This window comes from Saccoglossus kowalevskii, chromosome 7 (assembly GCF_978046115.1).
Source record: "Saccoglossus kowalevskii chromosome 7, keSacKowa6.1, whole genome shotgun sequence".
Classification (NCBI taxonomy): domain Eukaryota; kingdom Metazoa; phylum Hemichordata; class Enteropneusta; family Harrimaniidae; genus Saccoglossus; species Saccoglossus kowalevskii.
The window spans coordinates 10553287-10575145 of NC_140647.1; the positions used below are offsets into that span (position 1 = coordinate 10553287).

General features: G+C 35.5%; 1 protein-coding gene and 1 pseudogene across 1 annotated transcript; one reads left to right on the plus strand and one right to left on the minus strand.

Annotated features, from left to right (window-relative positions):
• Positions 1-625: 625 nt before the first annotated feature.
• Positions 626-13699, plus strand: LOC146740236 (uncharacterized). Its single transcript, XM_085501067.1, has 3 exons — positions 626-720; positions 4074-4195; positions 7558-13699. Exons 2-3 carry the CDS (start codon positions 4095-4097, stop codon positions 8588-8590), a joined length of 1134 nt encoding a protein of 377 aa, XP_085357193.1. The 5' UTR covers positions 626-720; positions 4074-4094; the 3' UTR covers positions 8591-13699.
• Positions 12634-16155, minus strand: LOC144352767 (uncharacterized; annotated as a pseudogene).
• Between the last annotated feature and the right edge of the window lie 5704 nt (positions 16156-21859).

Genomic DNA, 21859 nt, shown 5'->3' on the forward strand with positions numbered 1-21859 from the left:
GCACACAAAAGGAAATTAACCATTATTCATCGGGAAGGTGGTTTAATTAGAGTATTTAACAGTAAAGTCATATGTTTAGTCGTTTTAACAATACAGTTGAGTGGAGGGTAGTATTGCACATTGTTTTTGCTTGTTTTTTATGCGTTTATTTCTTCAAAAAATAAAATAAATATAATATGTGAGTGTATCAATATAAATGGCGAAAGCCGGGTTACCGCGAAAAAAACAACAAGAGTATTGTGTCCCGTGTAAGGGTTCCCTTGCTTTTAATATTACAGAGCATTTCAATGACACCACGCATCGGCGTAATTTACATATCACACGATTCGGTGGGCGGAGAAATATAGACTGGTTATGCCGAAGGAAAAATTCAGGGTTGCCGAATATATTATTGAACTTTCCGGCTCGTTTGTTTCGCGTTCTACTCAGCTTTAGCCAGTTATACACAAACAGGAGACTGTATGCAAATCTTGGCGCCATGCCAGGGCAGCTTTGACAAAACACTAAACAATGAACCTCTTGACTCTTGCATAAGTAAACGAATAAGCCTCAGTCTTCTACAATGCAACTGTCACGTGATGATACTAGAAGACCATCTTGCACGTGACCATCTTGGGTCAGTCCCTTTATCACGTGATAGAGTCTGTGATCTAGGAAAGTGTTTTTCAAGCTTCGTAGTCGTAGAGAAGTATTCAGTGTTTGGAAAATTCACGGTCGTAGGTAAGTGATCGGTGACTCCATATAGTCGTAGATGTGTTCAGTGTTTGGTGACTCAATAGTCGTAGAGAGAAGTCGGTGTTTGTCGACTTCATAGGCGTAGAGAGTGTTTTGGTAACTGCATAGTCATAGAAGCACAACTCCAGAAGCCGTACCTACACATAAATTGGCGACGTCACAATATACATGACCTTAACAGTTGAACAGAACGATCATTTAGTCAGTGGGGTCACGCACTTCGTTGCAACACGGCCGTGTGGTTGAAACTAGGTCACGGCGTGACGGGCGAGGAAGACATCATTAAACATTCACGAAATCACAATAACACGGGGAAGTGGTCGCATATTACGGCGTAGCAAACATGGGAAATGAAAAACCGCCCAATATAAACGACAAGGCTTCGAATCCTACCAGATACACACTCACCGGAACCGAAGCAATCGTTTTGGCTTTCCCGTTGTTCAACTAAAAGCAAAAAAATGAACACCACTGAACGACCAACGTCGTGGCGTGGTACACAAGCGTGCCATCCAGATAAAAACAAAATTAGCTTGAAAAGACAGTGGGTTCGAGTCCCGCTCAGAGCTACCGTAAAAAACGTAAATCAAATAAACTGAAATTCCTCAAACCGAAACAGGTAAACAAAAGAACGTGGCGAGCATATAATAAACTTCACGAAACTCCACCATGCAAAAAAGAATGAATAAATAATAAAATAACTTTTGTTTTGTGTTGCTAGATATTAAGTGTCAAGATGGCGTTCCCTGTATTACAAAAAACAATTTAGGCAACAGAATGTCACAATGAATGTCTGTGGTATTTATACTGTCTGTGGAATTGTTGATTGAGGGTTCGAAATCAGCAGTTAACATTTTGTTAAAAAGTTTCACAATCAAATTAAATATCGAATGATACCAGTATATTTATTTCATTATTTTAACCAAACAGTTCTTTACAAATAAATAAGTATCAAATATTTTTCCACACCTCATAGAGGTGAAAATTATTTTCATTTATGTATTTAGTCACAAATACATGGCCAATATTTGTTCACACATCTATTCTCTCAATTTAACAACCTGTAATGGCGGAAAATAATTGATTGAAAGTTGTTTACACCAAAAAGAGTATTGAATATTTGTCAACACATTTATTCTCTTAATTTAACAACTTGTAAGATAGTTACAGTGTTAACTAAAAAAAATCTTTTTTGAGATGAGTATGAATGAATGATGATGAATGATAGAATTGTATTTGGATGGTACTAAAGAAATATTAAGTAATGTCCAATAATAATAATAACAACAGACGGCAATCAGGACAGCAAAACTTACAAAACGAAAACATATCAAGAATGTAAATGATTAATCCATGCTAAAATCTTCCAATTTTTGGGCATAGCTGCATAGAGCTGCAAGGAATCTAGATCTATGTATTTTGAATTGACAATTATTACAATATAAAATGTAATGTTTCTCATCCCCTACTGCATTGCATTCATGGAGATTACATAGCCTGTTTTCCTTCAAAATGCCTTTATGTCTACCGGATTCATTGGTAAGAGATTGTGCGGAAGTTCTAAAATTTAGTATAAGCTATTTTATGATTTTTATTTTTAATTATATCTAAGTAATGTTCAAATTCATAACACCTGTAAAAGTTAAGCTTACAATTGTTTTCCCACTTCATATGGTACACACATTTGAGCTTATCTTTAAAAATATCAGAAATTTATTCTGATGCAGGTCTGCAAGTCAGATCTGTTATCACAAGTAATTTTATAAGCCCACCCCTTACTTTTCCCAATTCTACATATTGAGGCCCCTGAACTTGTGATCGGGGAAGTATGATAACAAAACTGCCAGCTATTAACAGGCAAAGCAGACTTACCTAGAAAAAAATGTCCAATAATGTAAAATATAAATGGTTAAATGCAAGAAAACCCGTTAAATTTCATTGGAAAAAAATATTAGAAAACAATAATGTCAAATCAATAAGCCAATAACATCTTTAAAATCCATTTGGAAAGTACATATGTCATATATATTTTTTTAAATGGAAACAGTAAACTGTGACTGATACTTCAAAACAGCACTGGAAATCAAGTTTTCATCTAAACATGTACAATTCTGAAGAACTTTTTAATAAATCGTGTATTTCATTCGCCAACGAATACTTCATGTTGAGGGAATGTTTATTTGTTGATAACTTGCGGATGCCATCCGACATGCTGAATTGTGGTTGGTTGGCAACTCGAACAATTCAACATCTTGTGTCATCAACATCGTTACAGTTTCTTTTGACGCACGTTCTCGATTGATCCTTTAATGAAAATGCACTGGAAGTTTAATTTGCCTAACAAAGGCATTCCTTCAGCTTTATAAATATTGATAAGCATTAATGGTGATTATGAAATTTAAAATATTTATAAAGATGAATGAAATATCTTTTTAGCGACAAAAGTAGTATACTGTAAATGCATTAATTATTCGCCATTTTCGCTGATAAGTTAAATCCGCTAAATTAACGTGAACATGTAAAATAACAATAAAAATTATCATTTCTTTAACAAAATAATGAAAAAAAGTGAATATGCTCAAAACATTAAAATTGTGAAAAATAAATTGTTTTACAGTAACATTTAATTTTGGCACTAATCTTACGAAGTTTTTCCATATTGGCAATATAGAACAACTATGTTATGCTCTTGTTTGGATTATATGTCTTTGAATTCAATCTCAATTGGCATGCAATTTGCACGACACACAGTAAACTGACTTCACTGCAAATCTGTATTCTTGAATGAACAACTGTGGGTTTTTTTCAATATTGAATTTGTAGGTTATGATTTGATGATAAACAATAATAACAATTTTGCCAACGCTCAGAAAGCAATGCAAATAAGACCATAATTTACTTACAAATGATTTTCACTATTGAGCAAATAGTTTTGACCATTTTTGCGGAATATACAGTAACATATACATATTTACTAACAACCTGTATTATGAATTAGCGTGTAGATTTTACAATGAGGAAATTGGGTTCGTTCAATTCTTGATAACATTCGATATCGTTTTGACATGTATTTATTGAATTGGAGCAAGTACAAAACAGTCCACAATAATAATAAATGAAGCAAATCGTGTTCAATGCGCCAGTCGCATCAGAGTCGCTGGCACTCAATGTGAAATCGTTTTTTTATTACCATTATTTTAACACTGTTTTCTGTAATTATGATATGTGATAGTATGTGCCCAGCTGACCACGATCACGAATGACATTAACCTTAGTTTAACATTATTATTAAAACCCATTTCAAAAACAAAGTTTCATCTTATTTGTTTTCCCCTCAGCACTGTACTGGTGTTTTGAACATGTCAATTACCAAGAAACTATACATATTTGTTGGTCTCATTTCTCTATCAGTAATTGTCAAAGTGATACTTGTATTCAGAACAACAGTAGCTTCTACCAGGTAAGTATAGTTCTAATTATCAACCTAAACAAACACACCACCCTAAACCACCGCAGTTATTTTGTCTGACATTCCAGGATGTAATCGTGTTTTCATTAACTAGTTGTACCAAAAGTACTACTATGTGGGCGTTTGTTACGGTTGAAATGGTGTGTGGAAACAGGGTGTCCTCAACAGAATAGCAATCAGTGTTCTCCACAATCCAAATTAGCTGGTGGGCGGCCTAATTAGCATAAATTTTGCATATTAATTTGCATATCATTTACATACAGCATTCTCGCATTTATGACATGAACTGCAATACACACTAAGTTATTTACTATTCTCTTTTTAATTTAATTTAATTGGAACATGTTACAATTTTTTGAAATACAAACAGATTGGTCACTATCAATATTTACGAAATGCAAAAAATTTGAAATCGGTGATTTATGCGTTCGCAAATTATTCTGTGTTCATGAAATGCAATTCGAGTAACCAAGAGCAAGTACAAAACATAATTGAGTTATAATGTAGAAAATATACGAGATGATTTGCCCACGAAGCCAAAACAGACAATTTGTCAAAACAAAATCCATAACATTTTTATTTGTGGCATCAGTACTCACCCGTGCCGACGGACGGTAAGATGCATTTACGCATGTACGGCCACGATACGTTGCGTTTTCACACATTGTTTTGGAATTCAAGAAAAAAATGCTAGCAATCGGCAAAATAAAAGAATCTGATATGTTCTCGAAAGATTAGACATAAAAAATAGATAAATTGAAAAAAGTACGTGGAAAAGATAACTAAAATATTATTCAATTACAAATACTCGCGGTAAACTAATCCAGCAGCCATGTTTGATGTTTATTACCGCTTTCCGAATTCAGTACACGAACACCCAGAATGCGCTGTTCCCCTATGCAACTTAGATACTAAATCGTTACAGCGCCAACAGCGGTGGGTAGCAGACGGTCGTTGAATGGGGTAGGCCAAAAGGTCATCAGTTTGCCTTCTCCATGCTGTTTTCACAATGAAAATCGAGCGAACGTTGTAAATACAGCTAGAATTTAAATTTTTGTTCGAGTTTACATGCAATCTGCTAATATATTTGTTTATTTTCTGTGCATATACATTTGGTTCGTATTTATTTCTTTCTTTCGTGATCGGCAGACGATTATTAAAAATACAGCTGTAAATTGAAACCACTGTAGTTGCGTATCGTGAGCAATAAGTGGCAACAATGTCGGGCGACAATGAATTCAAGCGATTGACACATAATTTGCCATGAATACACTTGATAACTGCTTGCAGACTTCCAATGGACATTGTTTATGTTTGGACTGTTGAAACAATAGCAAAATAAAGGGTTGGGCAACTACTCTTTTGTTTAGGCTTGGGAAGGACAATGCAAGCTTTTTACAAATAATTTCAGCTGGATGTACGTTGGTGGGCGGGTGTTGAAAGTTACTGGGCGGCCGTAAAACTTGATGGGCGGGCCGCCCGCCTAAAACCCCTTGTGGAGAACACTGGCAATATCACAGAGAGGTTCTCCCAAGAGTAATAAATCAGACTGCACATTTGTTTTAAACCGTGGCTACCTACATGTATGTGTAATATGTTCATGTCAACATAACCGTGTATTCAGAAATACATTGTAGTTATGCACGCTTACGATGTGTGTACATCAACGAATTGCAAACCGTCTCGTTCACCCTGAACGGTTTAAACTCAATTATGACGAATCGTGTTAAGTGCCAATATATATAATATTTTTTATAACACCCCCCCCAAAAAAAAAAACGATTTTAAAATGCCAAACTAACAAGTTTAATAATCTGAGTTAGAAAGAAAATTGTAATATTGTACTAGTAATTTAAATATACTAGTATTCTATTTGAGTTCTCTTGACTCATGTGCACCAGGAAAATGTTGGTTTTGTTATATCCCGACTGGAGTTCAAATCTGAACTTGGTTTTAGTCATTGTTTTTGTTAAACATATAACGTCAGACCAGTGTATTCAGGTTATTTTCTCGGTCAAAATAAAAAGCAGAATGACAAAACTACACTTAATGAGTTTTACGCACGGTTGTGAAAAATAAGGTCAAATGCTGGCAAATGTTGTTCGCAATTGCGCCTTCTCTCTGAATTGGGTATTCAAGCAGCCGACAAAACATCTTTATCGATTCAAACACATCATAGCAACATGATGCGATTAAAATTAGAGAAACAGCTTAAACGAAAATAAACCCCCAAAATCACATAACCATGAGACTGACCATGTTAAATTCGTTGTTTCTGGAAATGGCTCTCACCTGACTCAGCTTGTTTGATTCTTTGTAAAGCTCTGCTTGAATGGCTCTCACCTGACTCAGCTTGTTTGATTCTTTGTAAAGCTCTGCTTGATTGGCTCTCACCTGACTCAGCTTGTTTGATTCTTTGTAAAGCTCTGCTTGATTGGCTCTCACCTGACTCAGCTTGTTTGATTCTTTGTAAAGCTCTGCTTGATTGGCTCTCACCTGACTCAGCTTGTTTGATTCTTTGTAAAGCTCTGCTTGAATGGCTCTCACCTGACTCAGCTTGTTTGATTCTTTGTAAAGCTCTGCTTGATTGGCTCTCACCTGACTCAGCTTGTTTGATTCTTTGTAAAGCTCTGCTTGATTGGCTCTCACCTGACTCAGCTTGTTTGATTCTTTGTAAAGCTCTGCTTGATTGGCTCTCACCTGACTCAGCTTGTTTGATTCTTTGTAAAGCTCTGCTTGATTGGCTCTTACCTGACTCAGCTTGTTTGATTCTTTGTAAAGATCTGCTTGTTTGATTTTTTGTAAAGCTCTGTTTGATTGGTCATTGCTCGGATGCAACTGTCAAAGCTAAAAAAGAACAGGTCATATCTTGACAGGTTAATGTATCATATATAGAAACACCACAAATACGTCACATGAATTTTAACCGGCAGTTGATATGTTTTCTAAATTTTATATGGGGCAGGGGACAGTGTGGGTTAAATAGCGGAGTTTGGCAAGCATATCAAATGTTGTGCCAGAGGGACATGTCAATACCCCAAGGGTGGGACATAAACTCATAGTGTTGTAGCAACTCCTGATTTTAATCGTATATGAACACGTTACGCTGCTTAAATTGTCTGTGTGAAGAAACCCTATTTTGTCAATTTCGCCTGGTGCCTGCACTCCTAACCCTGGTGCATTATTTAGTGCTATGTTCTCGTTAGTGCGCCATCTACGTAGTACATACTATAAATTCATGACATATACTTTATGAGTAACATGTTCTATTTCTTTTTATGCTGCTACACATGGCCTATTACCATCATTTATCACTGTAGACTCATGTAATTGTAACTATATTTACTTTACAGATTGAACGATTCAATACAAATAGATCACAGTCACCAAAGTCACGTGCAGACCAACGTGACAACGCATCATCAACATCTTGTGCAGACCAACGTGAAAAGTAATTCTCTGCTAAATGTCCGCAACTGCCTTCCTAACTATTTCACACAACACAACAACAATTCGTTGGTGAACACATTCCATCAGAACACTACCGCGGTTGTCTTCTTCCACGTTCCCAAATCTGCCGGAACAACTATGAACAGGTGTCTAGAAACCGTCGCCAAAAATACAAACTCACCACAGACTCAACATATTTGGACAAGCAATTATATATCATTTTACGAAAAGTTGAAATCTGGACGCCACACCAGGACGACTTCTTACTTCGGGATATTTTCATTTGGTTTATGTAACTATATAGAGGCTCCGTGCTCGTATTTCACTATTTTACGAGATCCCATTCAGAGGGTCATATCGTGGTACTTTTATTGCCAGGATGAGACAAAAGACGCAGTCTGCAAAGTTGCAGACGCACGAAGGCACACCATCCACGAATGGGTATCTATCATTGGCAACGCTATGTATTTTCAGTTTCTACACAACTCTACTTTCTGTTCGTCTTCCTACTACACGAAAGCTATTGAACAACAATGGATAAAAAATGTAGGAATGATCAGACATGTTGAGATACCCATGCCTTGCTGGTACAAACAAAGGGTTGTGATTGAGGATATTCTTTCAGAGGATGAAATGAACCGACACCTTCATGTCATAATAGCAAACTTAGAAAATTGGTTTTCGGTGATTGGTCTGTCCGAGAAATATGACCTTACTCTGCAAATGCTAGAGGCAGCGTACCGTAGGCCATACTACGAGATATGCTCTACGAATAAAAATAATATAGGCAAGTACAACAGTTCTTTTGATATTCGTGAGTTAGAAACACAACTGAGGAACGATGCTCACATTAAGAAAATCTTATCCAAGGATTTAGAGATATATGATGCAGGAGTTAGAATTTTTAACAACCAGATAAAAAAAATGAAAAACTGAGTGAATTGCTCATCACATTCTAGGCATAACCACTCGAGAATCGGTATCATATTAAGATTTCACACATATGTCATTAGGAGTAGATTTTTGTCATATTTCCTCAAACCCTGCAAATAAAAGTGTGCATGGAATCATGGGAAGAAACAGTGTGCATTGCCGTGTGATAACTGTCATAAAGGTGATTGACAGGTCATACTTGCTCACAACTCTGGAAGGACAACTAAAGTCTACCAGGTGTGCTTGTGATTTACGTAACAAAGGACGTTTACCACTCTGGAAGGACAATTGGAATCAACCATGTATGCTTGTGATTCACATAACAAAGGACGTTTACTATCTACTGACTTGCCTACATGAGACATCTGCTACAGGGGCGTCGATCCATTCTGAAAAGTGAGGGGGACACTTTTGTGTTCGCGTAAGCGGCCAATGTCCGCGCTTGCGCGAACAGAGGGGTCTGAGAAGGAGGGGACTGCCCTATGTTCCGACAAATATCTATGTTCCGACACCACTATGTTCCGAAACCCCTATGTTCCGACACACAGTATACTTGTGTCAATCTTAATCTGACTAGCAGTGCGTGACCTTTTACTACCTTGATATAACCAGGATGTCCTGTGGGTTAATACTGGAAATCCAAATGTAGTGTAGTCCGGCCATGATGCTCAAAAGTCCGTGAAGGTGGGATCTTGCATAATGTTATTGGATAATTATTAGAGAATTGTCAAACATTGTTGCCCATTGTATCATTCTAATACTTCGACAATTATTTGACAATATCTGTTGGATGTGGTTCCGACCTTAAATCCTCCGTTTGCCTAACTATCGAAGTTTTAGATCGATAATTATCAGAGAATTATTTTACCTTTTTAATGAAAGTCGCAGAATTGCAAGGATGCCGTTTACATCCGGTAGCACCTTTCCAAGTTTATCTACATATTAATTAAAATCATTTATTTATTTATTATGCGAGAGATAAATAGGCACTGCATTCCGTAGTGTCTGCACAAGTTTTAGAGATTGCAAAAAAATACAAAGGTTTCACACTATCTCTTTACATTCCTATATTGTGTGTTTTCGACCAACATTCCTTGTTTACCTCCACACATTATACATTTTCCTATCAATCTAAGGCATTGATAGCTCTCAGAGAATTCCATGTTTAAAAAAATTGAACCACCACCCAGCTGTGGACCCTGTCTAATATCAATCTTAAACATCGAGAATTATCAGATAATTCAAATGTACAATAGGCCGGCTTCCTCTAATGCGAGGATATTGCATAAGTTTATACTACCTGCAAATTTGATGCATAATTCATCGTTCAATGTTAAGGTCCATATTAGACAGATTTCCTTAAGGAAGTCAGAAAGCACTATTATATTCTATTCTTCGTTGTTCCATTGCATTGTTCTGATATTCCTCTTTATTCTGAAAATATTCCCCATATGTTACACTCATAAATTACAGTTGGTATAATACACAATTTAAATACTTATCCTTATATCTGCCAAAACATGTAAATCCTGTATTTATACTTTACATTATTTCTTTGTCAATATCCTTCGTGTTCTGCAGATGTATTTGAAACCTATTCGCTCCATTGTGCAGTCGTCGATTTTGTATTTTACGTTTGTGTAAATTACCCAAACTTCTTTGCTACATATGTTTAATTTACTTATGTAAATCTTAGGTTAGGCAACGTCTCGCCATCTATTTGAATTCCATTTTTATCTATATGTAATTTCTTGGCAGTGTAATAGCGTTCTCTTAAATAAATAAAATATTGAAAAAGCATAAAAATACTTATTTTCAAATGCATGAATATGTCATGACTAATTCATAGACAGGATTTGCCCAGAAAATGCCATTTGATGATTTTGAATAACGTATAATAAAGTTAATGAATTCATAATGTCAATAAGTAATGGATTATACGATGTAATATCCAACGTAATACTTGTACGCTACACCAATATAGCTTTAATTTGATATATAACATGATGGTGTTTGTCTGAGGTATTCCTATTTAATAGTGACAGGCTATTACGTAATTATATCTTTGCATAAGGTTGATCCCATAAAATTCCCTTTTATTTGACGTTGTGTATAATTTTTTAAAGCTAACATATCTACCCTGATTTTCGGGGGCAAAACGGCTCAGATTCTACAGCCAAAATTGACCAAATTAATTCCCATGTTTCTGTCCATTTTATGGCGAGTAAATTTGGCAACCTTGTCTTAATTTTAATTGTACAGTCAGTATTCTGTAACTAGACTGGTCGCGCTGAACAGAAAAAAAAACATGTTGCTTTGTTCTACCATGGGGAGGGGTATTTATCCAATTTTGGCTTCCGACCACTGGCGTACATATTTCCATTGAAAATATGGCACATTCTGGCCGGCTCAGAATTAATTTAGTACTTTTATGTTCGACGATCATCCAATGTAATTTAGGTCTCCCCGAGTACAAGTTGTCAGGGGCCCACATGCAGACTGTCAGGTACATAGTTTATTGTTGATCTGAACGTTTGGCAATAAGGTGAGCGTAGAATAATATTTGAAGAAGAATAATGATATTTTTTTTATAGTAAAGAGATAAAAACTCTGTGAAATGTCAAAAACGTTTCTAAAATTTCGTAGGTGTCTGAACCTATTAGCATCTCAACATAGGGTTGTCAGAATATAGGGATGTCGGAACATAGGGGTGTCGGAATATAGGTGTGTAACCTCGAGGAGGGATGTGCCCCCCTCAGAAGGTAGACATTTTTGAAAAATGCAACAAAAATGAAGTCATTTGGTGCATACTTGGGGATTTTCATTCTTGATCATTAAGAATACAGTACATGTACACAGAACCAAAGGCCTTACACAAACGCAGGCTTTGATATAAGCCTATTATTGATATTTGGGTAAGTCTGGAAAGTGGAGGGGACAGTTGATATTGTGTCCCCCACCCTTCAGAAAGTGGAGGGGGCGAGTCCCCCCCCCCCCCAATGATCGACGCCCCTGTGAACCTGAGCTACATAGGCATCCCGTAACGACAAAACGAATAACGCAGTTAATAAGGGACATGTTACGGAGTAATATGACATTGACTCTTGCTTATGTCAACAATAGCGTTCGTGTGAACTGCGGATTTACCGTATCGAGACATTTGCCATCCTCGTATCGTTGAACCACGATGCCACGGCGATGACCATGGCTTAGAATGAAGTCACGCTGTGGTCAGCGATAAAAAAAAATATATTCGCTGCACGGCGCTCACACTTTCACTCTCATGAATGCTGCTACTGATACATGGTAATAGCAAAGATAATAAATTTGAGACGGTGCATCATTCCGTGAAATTCCTTTTCTACTGTAAAACATGGCGACACATCGAAAGGTCAAGTTGAGTTCATCGTCTGCTACGTGAATTCACGTCTGCGATTGAACAATCACCTGATGCATTGGTGTGGTCCCACGCCCAGTTGATACATTGCATAGTTTTATTTTTCTGTGGATTATTTTTTGCATATGGCTTCGAAAACGGTCATTTTCGATGATATAGTTGTGTGTCCACTAACTATATACTTCAAGTTTCTGAGACGAGCCATTTTGGGACTATGCGCATACACCATGACACAAAACCGGAACAGAAAATACTGAGGCACCCCGTTAAGGCCAGACTTTTTTTATTCCTTGTTTCTCGAGTTTTTATAAGGCATTTTTTGAGGAGGGCGGAAACAAATAAAATTAATTCTTTTTTTCCATTAGATTTGTGTGATTCTCAACAAATTGTTAGTGAGATCATCGATCGGAGAGAAGAAATGAAATAAAATTTTATTCCATGTATAACCTTGTTTCTCATCTGCGCGAGACTTCGGTATTTTGATCATGATACTCCAACGAAAATGCAACTTGGTTGTTATGCGGCGGGCGAAAAAAATGAAGATAAAAATAAGTTTTTTTAGCAATTTTTTGCACTTACAAGTCGGATGTTGCGTTTCTATCTACGTTCTCATTCTGTGAATTTTAATAAGAGAGTTCAGTGAGTTACATCATGAAATATTGTCCGCCCTGTGCATATGTCTTATAGTATAAACCAGTTGCATACATATCCAATCTAAGCAGGTAAGATCGCTTCTCAACTTGTACATATCACTGCCAAATACAACACGTTTGTCTTACTACAGCAAACATACATTGTTGTAGCTTTCCACATAGTGTGTATCTTTGCACTGTAAAACGACAAGAAGAACAATATTTTATAGAAAAAAATATACAGTTCATAATCTAATTCTCTGACTGTTGGATGTGCTCACATCGACTATCGACAACTGACCGAGGGGCTAGGTACATGTTTGTAAGCAATATTGAAATAACTATTTTACTTACATCAATATAAGCTTCTGCTTGCTTATATATTATCTAGAGAGTAGATTAACATCTATATCGCTCTTTATCACTTTAAAAGATGGTTCATGATTATTCTGTCGTCTACATCTCGATCTCATTGGGCATTCAGTGTGGATGTTCTGAAGCGACATAACAATATATTCAGTTTGACATTAGAACTAAGCATACAGTACTATTATAATAATAACAAAAATGATCTGTGAACTCACTTGGTAGTGGTTCACGATATTGTGTAAGCTTTTCCCCAAAATTCGACATGCTGCTTTACGGCTCTCTGTGTCAGTGTGGTGACTGTTTATTGGCATGTTTCATACCCCAACCTTCGGGTTGAATCTGATCGTAAAATAAACATACCGAGGAATATGAGAATCTGTAAATTATGTAATTTAGGGTTGGTTGAGGATGAATACCATTTTTGCCTTGTATGTCCACGTTATGTAAATCTTAGAAAAAAATATTTACCTATATTTTATCTGTCAAATCAGACTTACGAAAAATGTCTTCGTTTAATGCAGTTTGACAACTTATCTGTATTTCAAAATTTGTATTTTACGCTTCTAAACACAAAGTCAATCTACTTAACCAGTTGTGACTGGTAGATTCAACAATTATTTAAAGGAATCCCTCTGTATGTATTTTTCTATTTTTTTATTTATTGTACCATAGGCCTGAGGCCATTGTACTGAATAAAATTCATATCATATCATACTCCAATAAAAATGAGTTTTTATTGAAGCTCCTAAGATAGAAACAAAAATGTTTGAAGTTAATATCAATTGATTATATATTCCGGCATATTAAAAGTGGCATTGGTGCGAGTTGAATCTCATACCTTTGTCTGATAACTCCGTGTGCCACCGTGACGTTTTTCCATGCCTGCATTGGGCGCCATTTGTTATTACTTTCACCTGTTTTCCTATTTGCTTTGTAACTGGTGAAAGAAATATAAAGCAAACAGATACTAGTAAATAAAAAAACATCTAAGTCGCAGAGAAAATTATTGTATTTTATAAAAAGTATATTTTAGCACTAGGTCAGACATCACGCGACATCGTCATTGTTGGCAGGAATGGGTTTCGATGTATATAAAAATAAATGTATACTACTGACGCTTCTTACGATAATTTTAATTATGTAAATCATAAGCACGTATTAATGTGTTTTTTTTTTAAAAAAAACATGAACGAGTTTGCTGGTAACTCACCATGCCAAGTGTCATTTGCATTCACGGTATCATCTCGCAAATATTTATTACCGACATGTTTAGATCATGTGCATGCATAAATATTGGTAAATCTTGAGGGGGAAAAGGAACAAAGAGAATATTAAGTTTTCAGATATTTACATTTGACACAAATAAATACACAATACATGATAGTACATCAATCTCAGACATCTTAGAATTTTGTTTACCCTTGTCATCGGCCCATTGATAAAAACCACGAACTCCCATCATCTCATGTCTCTTGGTACAAGGGTCATCATTCTTTGTTATAATTTCCTTGTATAGGCATTTATGAGTTATGTTGGTTACAATGAACTTATTATTAATATTATTATTTTTAGTAGTAGCAGTAGTGATAGTTAATCGTCAATGTCATAAAATTAACTATACCTGTCTCCAAAAAAACAATTTCACTTTTCATCGCATTTTTACGGGTTTGGTGCCTAGCATCCGACATTACATCTATCCCGCCCCTCCTTTCTCCGTCATCAAAGGCTATCTCCTGCAAAAATACAAAAGATATTAGTGCGAATCGAAAAACCAATTCTATATATGTGTTATGAGTGCTTTCATATACTAGTAGTGTCTGAGCAATGAGTTAACATACTCACTTCAAGAGAGCGTCATTTCTAGACTCTTCTGCAATTGAGGATACTGCATGTAGGCTAGTGGAAAGAGTAAAACAATACAATTAAGTTGCTTTATCTTAATAAATACACATATAATAATGTTAATAACCATAATGATAATATTCGTACTTACAAGTTTTTTTGTAAGGTTTTGTTATCAGTCCAATATTTGCGCTTTTGCATAATGTATTGTACTGTTCTTCCCGCATACCACTGGTGGTTACAGCATGTAACATTCTGTGACACATAACTCATTAGGAATTTATAATAAATAAAAAATCGAACAATATATTCTGCAATATTTAAATAATAAATTAGTTTGCGACATGGTGACATTGCTATGGATAAAATGAATGACGCTATATAGATACGCTACTGTTATTTATTATTATATTTGCTTTTCAAAATAATGACGTAATATAATCTGAAAATACATAAAATAATAAAACAAATAACCAAAGAAGTCTGTCGTTTTTTTTCACCTGTAATTAACCAGAAGTTTACCATTTGGGAGACAAGACGATGAATACCAAATCCACTGATGGTTATCTGGAGAAGCGTCGCATTGAAAATGTAACCGCCCTGCATGGCCCATCATGTCAGTTCTCTTGCATTCTAATTGCCCACGGCATATTCGACGATGCCCTTGCACGCGGGCGATACGAATATTTACAGCCGCAGATGTTGACAAAAACATTGTTTCATCATTGTTTTGTCCCGCCTGGTTGTCTGACAACTGGCGGCCTCTTCCGTGACTGGAAGCTTGATTAGGTCGTGCAGTAGAGTTGTTTGACAAAAAAAGTCTTGTCAATTCCATCAATATTTCAAAATTCGAAACTTTAGACATTCCACATATTCGGTTGATACGTGTGTGTAGTAATTCCAGTTTGTCTTCTTCAGAAGGTGCCATAAATTCCAAATGGCCACGTTTTGCGATGACGATGTCGATTCCGGACTGTTTAACGGGTTTGTGGTGGCGGCACTTGGGCCATATTAATAATGTGTCGAAATAATGGAATAAAGAAACTATAAGCTAAACTAGAAATTATGAATATAAATGAAAATTAAAATAAACAATTTAAAATAATGAAAACAAATGTTAGCATAAGATATTCGCTGTGTAATAGATCAACTCCGAGCTTCGTCTGAATAGTACGTACATGGGAACAATACAGTATGCTGATTATATTCTAACCACAGCAGGAAATCTCACATATTACGGCCACCTGCATGGATAAATTGTCACACCATAGATGCCTTTATGCGAACAATGCAAGGTGTGAATATTTCGGCGAGTGTCATACTTTCATTTCGGTTTTTCACGTGTTTCAGTCAACATGCATAAAATAACCATAAGCGTTACCAAAGCACAAGAAGTTTCCATCCGTGCGCTGTTTATCCACTCTGATTGGGAGTTGATTGTAGATGGGAATCAGTACGAATCACCACCTGACGAATTCAACACGAATGCGGGGTTAGATGACAGCGGATTTGTTCCCGACTCTGGCTCTGACTCTGAAAGGGACTTCCGAGAAAACGAATATATTTCTGTTTTAGCCAGCTATGCGTTACCACGAATAAACAAGATTGGCTGGGCAGTGGCCAAGGTCCGTGTGATAATGCTTCCATAAGACGTCGGGTGTACAAGAAGTATTGGACCATGTTGGGACGTAGAAACATTTGCAACGACGATCGATACATTGAACGCAAGCGTCAGTTGATGATTACCGATGATGTTGTTGTCACTCAGAGGTAAATCATTCCAGAATATTGTTATCCATGCAAGCACTAACAATATCTCTGATGGTTGTACCATGGAATCATGTATAAAAGATTACACTACTATGGTTGACAACATCAAACAGAAATATTCATCAAACAAATATCTACATTTCGTCAATCGCACAGAGAAGTGATACTACCACCAACAAGACCATAGATGAAGAATATCAGCAGAGATAATATATCATACATTGATAATAGTAACATCAAACCTGATATTCACTTAATAGATTCAGTTCACCTGAATGATCAAGGTACTGCAGCAATAGTGAGGAACATGAAAGATGTTATTGGACCACTCATCGGAGTGAAAAGAAGTAATACAGAAGTAACAACTATCAATCAAAGCAACAAACCAATAATGGATATATGTACTCACCATATGGAAACCCATTTCCATTTAATCATATGTCATTTCATGGACAACACTTTCAGCCAAATTGGTCACAAATGTATGGTCAGAGACCACAACTCAAGAAATAATGTATTACCAAAAAAAGGCAGTTAATACTTGAAAATCAGCATTATCAATTTCCTATTGGGACATTCAATGTTTAGGAAGGAAATTAGAAGATGATGACTTTATAGCAAATATTAATTGCCATGATATCGTTGGTCTAGAAGAAACATGGTTAAGTTCAAATTCTAACACTATAGACATACCTGGATACTATTGTTACTCTATAACAAGGAACAAGCAACGAGGAGGAGGAATATCAATTGCCATAAAACAACATCTTAAAAAAGGCATCACAATTGAAGATACACCCTTTGAGGACATGCTATGGTGTAGAATCAAAAAGAACTTTTTTAACCTTACAAGAGACATTTACTTGTACTTCACTTATCATCTACCTTCAAACTCAAGACACTGCAAATCAGACTTTTTTGACACTTCACAGAATGAAATATCCAAATTTTCAAAAAAGGCAACATTATTCTACTCGGAGACAGTAGAACAGGTACACTACCTGATTATGTTGATAATGATAATAACAGATTTGCACCATTACCTAATTCTTACTTAGATGATGACATATCAGAACCCACAATTCGTAATAACAGGGACACATCCATCAATTCACATGGCAAAGCATTATTAGAATTATGTAAAAATTGTAACATCACAATTGTACATGCTACCATTACAATGGAATAAGCACTGTTGATTATTGGCTCATACCACTAATTGAATTTCCATAGACGACAATGTTAACATATGACAAGAATGCTATATGAAAATGATGAAGAAAGTTGAAAACATGGCTCAAAAATGGGAAATCAACATGCTAGTAAACCACCATATGAAAAAAAGTAACATGTTGGCCAGCCTCAAACTACAAATCTCAGGTAAACAAAGACACAGCTACTGTATTTGGATTGCACCTAGGGAAATCACGGAAAAAACACACAGAATAAACCCACAGGTACACAGTCGCTAAGTAGTAAACAAAAGACCACATGTTGGTCTCACTTTGACCCAGGTGAGTACCTGAGAAATTAAATATTTAAAAATATTCATTGGTTCTGGCAAGGCATTTAAATTGATTGATTGATTGATTAGTGGCATGATACCTTATGCCATAACCTCTCTAAACCTATTTGACAGCATTGGAAATTTTAAAGTTCATGATTTTACATGTAAATCTCACCAGATATCGCCAGATATCGTGCTTACTGCGATTAGATCAGAATGTTGCACTTGATATACCGATAAATAACGCAGGTACTTTAAATAATTTACCAAAGAGTTGGGTTTAGGATAGTTAATAAGATCAAAACAAATAGAAGAACAAAATAAAATTGTTAATAAATTAACTGACATAAAAGAAAATAATCAATGAAAAGGCTCAGGAAATGATCAATCTAATCTAATTTCACAAGGAAAATGGAAAGAGTTCTATGAACAATTAAACAATAATGCTACTGATAATAATTATATTGTTTTTCAAAAACAGATTATCTCTAAGTAAAGAGAAGTAAAAGAACATTTTAACAATTATAATTTAAATAATGAGATATCCGAAAAAGAAATTAGTCTAGCCATGAGTAAAGAATCATCAGGATATGACGGTTATTGCCCGGAATTGCTTAAATACAGTTTAGACTTCCTAATTTAGCCACTACATAAATTATTTAATATAATCCTGGACTCAGGTATTTATCCAGATCTTTGGAACATTAGTATTATCTCTCATATCTCCAAAAAAGAAAACTGACCCAGAAAAGAGGAACAGCTGTTTCTAGTTGTGTAGGTAAAACTTTCTGTAGTATAATTAACACTAGAAATAGTCAATATACTGAAGATAATAACATTATAAATAATAACCAGGCAGGATTCTGTAAGGGATATCGTACTACAGGTCAGATATTTGTATTGTAAACAAATACTTGAAATCAAAGGGAAAATTGTACTCATGTTTCATACTTTCGAAAAGCATTCGATAAAATCTGGTGACAAGGGCTTTGTGGGAATTGTTAAGAAGAGTAGGTCAAAACTAAACTATTTATATTTTCAAAGTAAATATTGGTCTTGTTCATGAATGATTACAATAAATATGGCCTTGGACATGTTTAGTGAAAAGATAAACGAGCTGATTGGTTGAAATTAAAACAATCTCATTGGCTGGCTAAATCTCAGTCAGAATCCTACATTGTAATCAAGCTCAATTTTCCGACAGGCTTTTCTATACATTACTTAATAATGGTATAAATGGTAAAATCTATAACATCATTAAAAATATGTATGTAAATACAAAATCAAGCATTCAATTCAAAAATAAAATTACACCTACATTTGAAACGACCAAGGATGTTAGGCAGGGTTGTGTCATTAGCCCAATGCTTTTTAATTTGTTTGTCAATGACTTAAATAATTCACTAGAAAATGAATCATTAGATCCAGTTACATTGAATAACTGTAAAATTAGTTCCCTACTCTATGCAGATGACATAGTGTTAATATCTGAAACAAAAAACGGTCTACAAAATGCACTAAATAGTATAGAGGTTTATTGTCATAAATGGAAACTCCAGGTAAACCTGACAAAAACAAAATTTGTTATTTTCAGACGAGGAACACTGAAAAAGAGAGAAAAATTATATTATAATGAACAAAATATTACCTGTGTAGATATGTACAACTACCTGGGTATAAACATACAGTCAAATGGCTGCTACACTGAAGCCAAACAAAATTTAGCAGATAAAGCAGCCCGAGCAATGTATGCATTAAAACAGTTCCTACTACCAGAAACAAATTGTAGAACTTTCATCCATCTTTTTAAAAGGTGTATTCAACCAATATTATTGTATGGGTCTGAAATCTGGGGACATGAAATCCAAGATTACAACACATGGGATAAAACAATAGCAGAAAAAAACACAACTACTAGGACTGAACAAATTTGTGGCAAACATTGCATGCAGAGCCGAAGTAGGCGAATTCCCACTCTTAGTAGATATTCAGATCAATTTAATAAAATACTGGACTCGTATCAGTAAATCACCAGGCAATAATATCACAAAACAAGCATACCTGAAACAAAAGAAATCCAATTTACAATGATACTCTACAACATGAATGATTTGTTAACAAAACATATACAGCAAATTGGCAAACAAAAATACATAAATTGCTGGAGAAAAAATATAACTAAAAAAAACAAAACTGAGAACTGATGAAAAATTCAAAGACTCTCATAATTTTGTGTTCAATTTGAAACAAAGAATTTTAATGACAAAATTTCGGACTAGTAATCACAATTTAGCAATAGATAAAGGAAGGCATATGCAACCAAAAATACCTACTGAAAATAGAATTTGCAAACAATGTACACAGAATGAAATAGAAGATGAACTGCACTTTGTTATATGTCCACAATATAAAGTAATACGCCAACAAATCATACAAGACATTACATTTCCACAAGAAACGCAGGATGATCTCCAGAAATTTAATTTCTTGATGACTTCAAAAGATGATGTAATAATAAAAAAGTTTGGCAACTATATTCATAACTCATTTCAATCAACAACCAACTTTCATTTTGTAGTAGTAGTTATCAAAACTAATCTGTATTGCTATTAACTGATAGAAACATTGTATTTCTAAGGATGCAATAGAGTTGTTATTATTATTATTCCAGTCTGTGTTGTGCAACAAGTTCGTTCGATGTTCCCTTATTTACCAGGAGTGCCATATATGGGACATCGATGACATTGAAATGTGAAGTGTACATTGAAGTGTATACTAGTTACACACAAAACAAACTGTCCTTTTCAGGGCCATCCACATTCTCCAAAAAGAGAAAATCCGTAAATACCAAATGTGTTCGAGTGTCGCCTAGTATAATAGCTATTTATTAAAGATAGTTTGAAGCTTCTGTTTCTTTGTTGCTAAAAGCACTGCGTAAAAATCCTGTTGATCGACTACAGCCACTTGTAACGGAAACAGAACGGTTATATATTTTAGCATGACGGTGAAGGCTAGCTTTTGTAGTCACGTTGAAAAAATGAATAAAAATAGTCACGAGTGTACCGTCATCGACAACCCTAGAGATCATGTGATTCTAGTTTCATTTACGATCCATTTACCGTCATATGCTGCGTTATTTTCGGAACATGCTTTACGTACGTATGCACCACGTACACACCCTCGGACAATAACAGTAAACAATACTAAATTCATTTTATTAAAACAACTAGGGGTATTTCTGGCTCTCTGTGGCGACTTTTTAAATTTGGGAACACGATTGTCATTGTCTTCGTCGAATCCGTGATGTGATAATGAGAAACGCGTTAGGAACTGTGTAAATGTTTATGGAGATTAGATGACGCATCCTGTTTCATCGGTTCGACATCAGTTAATTGACAGCAGTTAATTATTCAAGCTTAGTAGCGCGTTCCTTTCCCCGGTTTGTGTTTTTGACGTTTATCCGTCAAAATCTCAATACGTACACTATTTATTGTCATAAATACTACACACAGTCACTGCTGTGATATTCATAGTCACATACATCTACTTTGGCACGACATAATCGACCTGTAAGTTCGAGAAAACGCGTTTTTACCGGAGTTTGGCTGGAGCTGTTTACTATAGAGTGACAAGCAAGGAAATAATCCCTATTGTTTAGAAGCGTATTTATAGTGTACCAAAAAACAAACAGCAGACTGTATGCACGTTTAGGCGGAAGGCTATGTATCGGCGCCATGCCAGGGTAGCTTTGGCAA